General features: G+C 39.9%; 1 protein-coding gene across 1 annotated transcript; it reads left to right on the plus strand.

The window, feature by feature from the left end:
• The first annotated feature begins 6,655 nt into the window (after positions 1–6,655).
• Positions 6,656–7,671, plus strand: LOC149214072 (uncharacterized). The gene is made up of 2 exons (XM_089389291.1): positions 6,656–7,149; positions 7,569–7,671. Exons 1-2 carry the CDS (start codon positions 6,656–6,658, stop codon positions 7,669–7,671), a joined length of 597 nt encoding a protein of 198 aa, XP_089245417.1.
• Positions 7,672–8,656: the final 985 nt, after the last annotated feature.

Raw genomic sequence — 8,656 nt, forward strand, 5'->3', positions numbered from 1 at the left:
GCTAAACCATCGAAAGTGACTAGAGTCACCTTTTGATCCTTCTCTTGACTCTTAAAATATGAAAAATATTTTTTTTTGTTTCGGAAAATAACTGCCCGTGATAAACATGTCTAACCCAAGCAGTTTCTTCTTGGACCAATATTGAGTAATTCCCTATTAATTTCAAGATTGTTAAAAGCCCTAAACAAATTTCCTTTCCCTTTTTTCTTTCCAAAGGAGGTCATCATGGCTGAACCATTGAGTTCATCTCATAGTTCCCCTTCATTGTCTAATACTGAAGGGTCCTCCCAAGGAGTTCATCCAGAGCTTCCTCAGTCACTTGAAGATCAAGGTTTTGAACTTGGGATTATTCCAAGTATCCAACCTTTTTCTTCTCTTCCACCTCCATCAGATTCACGGTCACCACAAGAATCTGTACCTGATACCTCTAATAATCCTATTCAAACCCCTGAGAGTCCACAGAGGCTTGTTGTTTATTCATCAAAAACGTTATTTGATTCTATTGTGATATCTCCTCAGCGTCCATACAGTCCTTACAATCGGCTTGGTATTCCTTTGGAGTTATCTCCTCGTACATCTCGGGTTCCTTGTCACCATTTTTTTCCATCTATGGAGTCAGAAGGTGAAATCCTAACCTCTTCTCTTAGTCATTTGGAAATTTTCGCTAGCCATACTCCTCATGTCGATGATGAGCAAGGATATGAATTTCCTCCAGAAGTATTTCCTTATACATGAAGAGTCTCGTCTCTCATCTTTCCTGAAACTAGTGGACCCATGTTTCCACATGGTTATACCACCTTAGCTCAGTTAGTTTCAAGTACTCCTAGTTCTTCATCATTGTACCAAACTCCATTTGGTCTTCCAATGCTATGCCTACATCCGGTTCATTCATTCCAAACATGACCTCTCGTACTTCTATACAAAGTGGTGTCACCTCAGTTCCTATCCAACCCGCAATTCCATCACAGCCTGTCTTGTCTTTTCAACTGACCCTTCTGGTACAACCTACTATTTCAGGTCAAGTTTCTGTTAGTTCTTCTACCCTCCATCAAGCGGACAGAATGTGCCACCACCTAGGGGGCAAGATCTGAATACTCCTCTTATGTTAGGTGAAGCCAATGTGAGTGGGTTATAAACTCACATGGTTGGAATTAATCAACCTTATTATGGTGGTGTTCCTAACCCTACTGGTCCATCTGGGTCAGGTAACATCCAATATCAACAACCTTATATGGCTCAGATTCCACTCCAACAGGCTTATCTCCGATATGGTTTGTAAGCCTTGGTTAATTCGTCTTGCATTCCTCGAGTTGGAGCTTATGTACAGCCTGGTCAATCCGTTATTCTTAGTGGATATGGTTAGATTCAATTTGGGAATTATCAATACCTGTAGGGTATATCCCAAGGAACTATCTAGCTACCCTTGCAGCAACAAGGACAACCTTTGTAGCAACAAGGGAAACCTTCGCAACAGCAAGGGTAATCTTTGCATCAGCAAGGGCAAGCATTGTAGCAACAAGGGAAACTGTTACAGCAGCAAGGGAAATCTTTGTCGAAGTCGTAGCATCCTTTGCAGCCACAAACCTAGTTTGTTCAGCAGTCTACTCAACCTTTGTCATCGCAAGGCCAACCTTTGCAACAGCAAGGTCAACCTTTACAGCAGCAAAGTCATCCTTTGTAGCAACAAGGTGAACCTTTGCAGCAACAATATTTATATGTGTATCAACAAGGTCAACCTTTGCAAGCCCAAGGTCAACCCCTACAGTAGCAGGGTCAATCTCCTTTTGTCCAGGGTCAATAGGTTCAACAACCTTATAACCCATATGCTGCATACAATGCTTATCAATAGACTATGGTGGGTCAATATCAAACTTACCCTAGACCAAATGCACCTTATGGTCAAGGTAACCCTCAGTAGGGACAAAATCATGTCCTATATGGACAAAATCCTCCATTGTGGGGGAAAATCCTTATCAGTAAGGATGGAATCCACAGTTTGGGTCTCCTCAAAGGCCCTATATGTCATTTAACACATAATTGCCTTTCTTGGATATGTTGGAGCTACCCGATGTCTCGAGGCTCACGAATGATCCCATTCTTCATTCACCTTACTGGCCTCCAGTTCCAACTAAAATTCCAAGTGATTTCCCCAAATTCGAAGGAAAGGCTAAGGAGGACCCGCAAGCCCATGTGATGACATATCACCTATGGTGCTCCTCCAATTCCTATGTTGACGATTCGATCTGTCTTCACCTCTTTCATAGAACCCTCACAGGTGCTGCTGCAACATGGTATATTGAGTTACCTCAAGGTACCTATGTTGACTTCGAATCTCTGGCTATGTTCTTCCTCACCCACTTCTAATTGTCGGTTCGATATGAAACTAGCACTCATTTGATCACATCCCTTAAGAAGGACACCATGACCCACATTTTCGATCATATCCATGAAAGGAGACGTCAACGTCACCTCATCAAATTTGAGAATTTTGATGAGTTGTTGACTGAATGGTTCACAAAATCATTCGTAAGCAAGATTGATAAGGATATGGCTATGGGTGGATGTGTTACTGAAGAGAAAGCTATCGCCCATGACCAGTATCTAGACTTGGTCTATTCACAATCTGGCATGTTGTATGAGATGTTTCCTAATGCTCTGACACCATCTTTGGATCTGACAACATCAAAGTCTCCTGATGCACCACCTGTTGATGGCATAATTGGTTTTTTGTCTCAGACTTCCACAAAAGATTCTTCGGAGAAGAAATCTGTTTCAAACACTAGTTGTAATAATCCTTCGAAGAATTCATCGAGTCCTAGTAAAACCTTTGAGGTACATGTTATTCAGTCTAACATAGCAGATAATGCCTCTAAAGTTAAGAAAAAGGGAAAAGGTAAAGCCAAAGCCGATGCCCTAAAATAGGATGATCCTAAATCATCTACTAATGATGCTTCTAAAAGAAAGCCGAAATATCCTTGCCTCATTTGTGAGGAAGACTGCTACAACAAGGGTTGTCCCCGATGTTCTGAAGTTAATCACTTGCTGAAAGGGACTTTGGCTATCTTAAAAGAACCTTTTACATCTCAGTTGACGCAGTTGGTAGACAAACCATAATCCTCTGCTTCCTGAGGTTCCCAGGTTTTCATGATGCAAGGTTCATCACCTATCTCGATTGCTACTCAAACAAAGGCCTATCAAGCCACGCATAAGCTGATGGTGGAGAAAGAAGTCATTGATATTCCTTCTACTTCTACTACGTCCATTTCTCTTCCACTCCATATTGAGCACCCTAATAGTGATTCCATAATCCTACCACCTCCCAAAGTTGTTCTCTAGAAATTATCTCTTAATCCAAATGCTAGAGCTACGCAACATTACAATATTATTGAGGATTTAGCTTAGGAACCTTCAGTGATGTCTACTTTGGAGGTTCTTCAATCCTTTCCAACGCAGAAAAAGACACTGTTGTCTGCTATAGGTGTTATTGATCCTTCTGATTCAAGTCTGATTACTTTTGATCTTGAAAACCATGTGCCTTGTCTTCCTCATCAGATTGCTTTTCTAATACAAGTTCTTATTAAAGGAAAGACGACCCATCGCACTGTTATTGATGAAGGTGCTTCTACTTGCATCATGTATGTTTCATGTTGGAAGGCCATTGGCTCTCCTACTCTTAACCAAGCCCTGAACACCTTGGAAGCTTTTGATGGTAGAGGTTTAGGTCCATACGGTATTCTCACGAACTTGCTGATTACATTGGAAGGAAATACTGTTGAATTAGAAGTAGAAGTTGTAGATGTGAATCTCAACTACAACCTTATTCTCAGGTGAAGCTAGACCCACGATATGTTTTGTGTGGTTTATTCTTTGTTCTAGGTGCTTCGTTTTCCTCACGAAGGAAAAATTGTCATTTTCGATCAACTGTCTTTCTTCTCTTCTGGTTCATTGAATGACAATATCCCTTACGTGGGAAACTCTGAAATTCCTTATGAGAGTGTAGGGGAAGGTCTCTTCAAAGGCTCTACTTTAATGGGTACTTTTACTCTCCCACCTCCACATGTTAATTCAATCAATATGAACTTGGTCTCTACGGATCCTTGGATTATCCCTACCCTGCATCAAATTGATTCATTTGGAGATGATATGCCTTTAAATCCATTGGAGCAAAATTATCAAGAAATTGTCTTGGCTTCGACTACTGCTTCAGAAAGTCATATTGTTTTCAGTATAAACTTGGACACTTATGCGCCATCTCCTTGGCTTGGTTCTTGGAATTATTTACATCCTTTGAACGAGACATCCCATACAGATGAGAGTATCGTTCAGGTCATGTCTCTGGATGAAAATCCATGGAACGGTCTACTTCATCATTCATCATTTCTTCCCAGCCTCGATGAGATGCCTTTCCATTTGGAAGTGTGCTTTTCTCATTGTCCCATGCCTCCACTTCAAACACCTGTCCTGGTGAATGAAGTATTGTCAGAGGGTAATATGGGGAACATCACTTCTACTATGCATCTTGACATTTCCATTAAACCTATGATGTCGAGGACATTGATATTGGGGTTTCATGTTCTCGAGATGAGATCAGGATTTACACTCAATTTTTTAAATATTTTTGAGACGTCTTCACATGTTCATATGAGGAAATTCCTGGTATTGATCCAACAATAGTGGTGCACGATATTTTGACTTATCGTAATGCTAAGTCTATTTGACAACAGCTTCGCCCTATGCACCCTCGAAAGGTTGTTGTTATCAAAGTAGAAGTGGAGAAGCTTTTAAAAGCGAGTTTTATTTATCCTATTCCATTGACAGATTGGGTGTCCAGCATCATCCTTGTTGCCAAAAAGCAGGGCACGATTCGTGTCTTTGTTGATTACCACGATATCAATCGCACATGTCCCAAAGAAAATTATCCCACTCCTTTTATCGATCAAATCATCAACGAATGCACTGGGAGTGAGATTTTCTCGTTCATGGATGGTTTTTCTAGCTATAACCAAATTAAAATTCCACCTTCTAATCAACATAAGACGACTTTATCTTTCCTTGGGGTACTTTCTCTTACAAAAAGCTTCCTTTCGGTTTAAAGAATTCTGGCGCTACCTTCCAAACGGAAATTTCTTATGCATTTCATGACATTCAGCACATTTTTTAACCTTACCTTGACAACTTACCAGCTCATTCTCCTAAGCATCGTGACCATCCGGATCACTTAAGATCCATCTTTTTACAATGTTGACATTATAATATCCATCTTAATCCACTCAAGTGTGTGCTTTGCGTTGAGTCTAGTCGACTCTTAGGTCTTGTGGTGTCCCACGAAGGTATCTGAATCGATCCTTTGAAAGTTGAGGCCATTGTCAATTTACTCCCCCCTACGTCATTACTGTGATTGCAAAGCTTGTAGGGAAAGGCTAATTTTCTTCATCGATTTGTCCCTAATTACACTAAACTTGCTAAGGGTTTTACTCGCTTACTTAAGAAGGGGATCCTTTTTATTTGGGATGAAGTTGCCCAGAAATCCTTCGATGCTTTAAAATACATGCTCATCAGTGCTCCATTACTGCATCCCCCCGATTATCGACGTGATTACTTCCTATATTTGGCGGCAACTGGTACTACTTTTGCTATGGTGTTAGTTGAAGACGATGACGATGGCAATGAGAACATGGTTTATTATTTAAGTCAGAATCTTCTCGATATCGAGTCTCAATATTCTCATGTCAAGAAGTTGGCCTTGGTGGAAGTCCATGTCGTCCAAATATTTTGACACTATATCCTTTTACGGAAAACCACAGTGATTTCTGATTACAACCCCATGACCTATATATTGACTTGTCAGTTATTAGGGGTCAAACACTCTAAATGGATCATTATCCCGTAGGAGTTTGATTTGGAATTTACTGCTGCCCAATTAAAGAAATCGTTCATTTTTTCTGAGTTGATATGTGCTCTTCCGTCTGCAATCACTTTAACTGATTTTAGTAAGAAGATTCTCGATGAAACTTTTTTTCTGATCAGTGCTCTCGACCCATGGTATGGAGATATTATCGTTTATCTTCAAACCCAAACCTTTCGATTTGAGTTGTCTCGATCTGACTGACGTCACATCCAGCATCAGTCCCAACCCTATCAGATCCTTGGTGATACATTGTATCAGGTCAGTGTGGACTCTGTTCTTCGTAGGTGTCTCACCCTAGAAGAGGCTGAGCGGGTCTTAAATGATTTCCACTATGGTGCCTATGGTGGTCATATGTCCAGATATGCCACTGCTTAGAAAATCCTCTGTGTCAGTTATTTATGGCCTTCTATCTTTAAAGATTGCATTCTAGCTATTCAAAAATGCCACAAATGCCAAATTTTCAATCACAAGTAGCGCGCGCCAACTACACCCTTACACCAAGTAATTATCGTTGGCCCATTTTCTAAATGCGGCATTGATTTCATGACATGTAACCCTTGCTCAGCCAAGGGGCATGGTTTTAATATTGTCATCGTTGACTATTTTACTAAATGGGCTGAGGCAATGCCTACATTCAATGTTGATGGTATTACTGCTACTTAGTTCCTTTTTAACCACATCATAGCACATTTTGGTGTTCCTCAATCCATTGTGACTAACCATGGATCACGTTTTTGTCAGCACATGATGGCAGAGTTGACTGCTCAGTTGGGCCTCCGTCATGATAACTCAACTCCTTATTTTCCACAAGCCAATGGCCAAGTTGAGACAGTTATTAAAGTTTTGATTATGAAGCTTCAATGTACTGTTGGGAATCACAAAAAGGATTGGAATTTGATGCTATTATCATCTCTTTGGGCTTACAAAACTTTAGCTAAGATGGCCGCTGGATTCACTCCATTCCAACTGGTATATGGTTTAGAGGCAACTCTTCCAATCGAATGTGAAATCCCCTCGCTCAAACTACCTATCAAACTTCTTCTGGATACCTCACCTGAAGAAGAACGACTACTTTACCTTCAGAGGCTTGACAAGACTCGCCGCATTGCTACGATGGTCATCGAAGCTCTAAAGAAATGGGTCAAAGCTCATTTTGACCAAACTGTTTCTTCCCGCACTTTTGCTGAAGACGACTTGGTCCTTCTTTACGATCAAACCAATGATAAATTGGGAGCAGGAAGGTTCGAACCCATGTGGCATGGGCCCTACATTGTCAAGCGTGTCTTACAAAAAGGTGCCTATGAGCTATGTGACTATGGGGGAAATGCACTTTCCCAACCCCATAATGAGTTGTATCTAAAGAAGTATTATGTGTGAAATTTGTGTAATGAATTTTTTACATTAGTGTGTTAATTCATTCGTGTGCATTTTTTAGTTTTTGCGTGTTTGTTTTCTTTGTAGAGATGTTTTTTTTCTTATCCTGTGTTCCACTCAGTTTGCAGATGTCGTCAAGCCATTATGTTGGTTTTGCTGATGATGCTTGTCGTAGCACATGGAACCTTTCTTCCACAGCATGGGTAGTCTATGAACCTAATGGCGATCTGATTAACTTACAAGGTATCTACCTTGGTCGAACAACCAATAATATTGTTGAATACAGTGCAGTTATTGAACTCTTGTTAGAAGAAGTTGCTCTAGGCCTTAGGTATTTCGTTGTCAAGTTGGATTCACAGCTTGTTGTGTTACAGTTAAACAATCATTAGTCAGTAAGAAATCCATAAATATTGTGTATGTATCTACGTGTTAGATTGCTGGAAAGAAATTTTGATTTCGTCACGTATCAACATATTCCATGTAATTTAAATACATTAATAGATGCATTAGCAAATTTTGTTCTTGATAGGCATTTGCATCATTTATAAAACTGATCATATTATGGACACACAAGTAGGAAATAAAACATGCATATATATATATATATATATATATATATATATATATATATATATATATATATATATCGTGTCTATCAGACTATTCACAAAAAGATATCAAAAAATAAAGTGTTTTGGGACACTTGGCTTTCAAAGCCTACAAAATGTGTAAAAGAGCTAGATAGACTATCAGCGTGCACAGTGCTCATGATAGCACGAGACTGCTCTGATCACTTGGCCTAACAGCTGACACAGTCTCACAGAGACTCCCACTGTGTGTCTCTGCCAACGTAGTGGAACATCATCAATAGTGACATACCCTTCGACTCCTCGAGTTATTGCCTCCATATTGCACTCCATCTCAGCTAAGGGGTCTAACCCTTCTTCATAGTCGGTGCCCACTATTTGATGTGCAACTCGCCTTGCTATTGACAACATGCCTGGTGCTCTCTCTGGTCCCACAAATGCACATTTATCACAAGTTTAGTCTCAATTTACACTTTTACAAAAAATCATAAAACTTGAAAAAATCTAAAAAACAAGTTTTTACCTGCATCGGTCCACTGTTCTCCTGGTGGCAGAGGTAGATTTGGATCCCACCTGAAATCCATGTCAGCGTAATAATAATCAGTTAGAAAATTATATTTTACAGAGCAATGGAACACATAAAATATTGCATAAATATACACACAGAAAACACATAAAACAAGAGAAACACAGATATACGTGGTTCACCCAATTTGGGCTACGTCCATGGAGAAACAACCAGTCCTTCCTTTTATATTATCCAACAAACTGAAGAGATACAACCTAC

Source organism: Pinus tabuliformis, chromosome 1_1 (genome assembly GCF_031772625.1).
Source record: "Pinus tabuliformis cultivar Carrire ecotype Pingquan chromosome 1_1, CPIR1, whole genome shotgun sequence".
Classification (NCBI taxonomy): Eukaryota; Viridiplantae; Streptophyta; class Pinopsida; order Pinales; family Pinaceae; genus Pinus; species Pinus tabuliformis.

Coding starts and splice junctions, on each gene's coding strand:
- LOC149214072 (XM_089389291.1), top strand. CDS start 6,656: ATGGCAGAGTTGACTGCTCAGTTGGGCCTCCGTCATGATAACTCAACT. Junction 7,150..7,568: donor GATAAATTGGGAGCAGGAAG/GTTCGAACCCAT, acceptor TGTTGAATACAG/TGCAGTTATTGAACTCTTGT.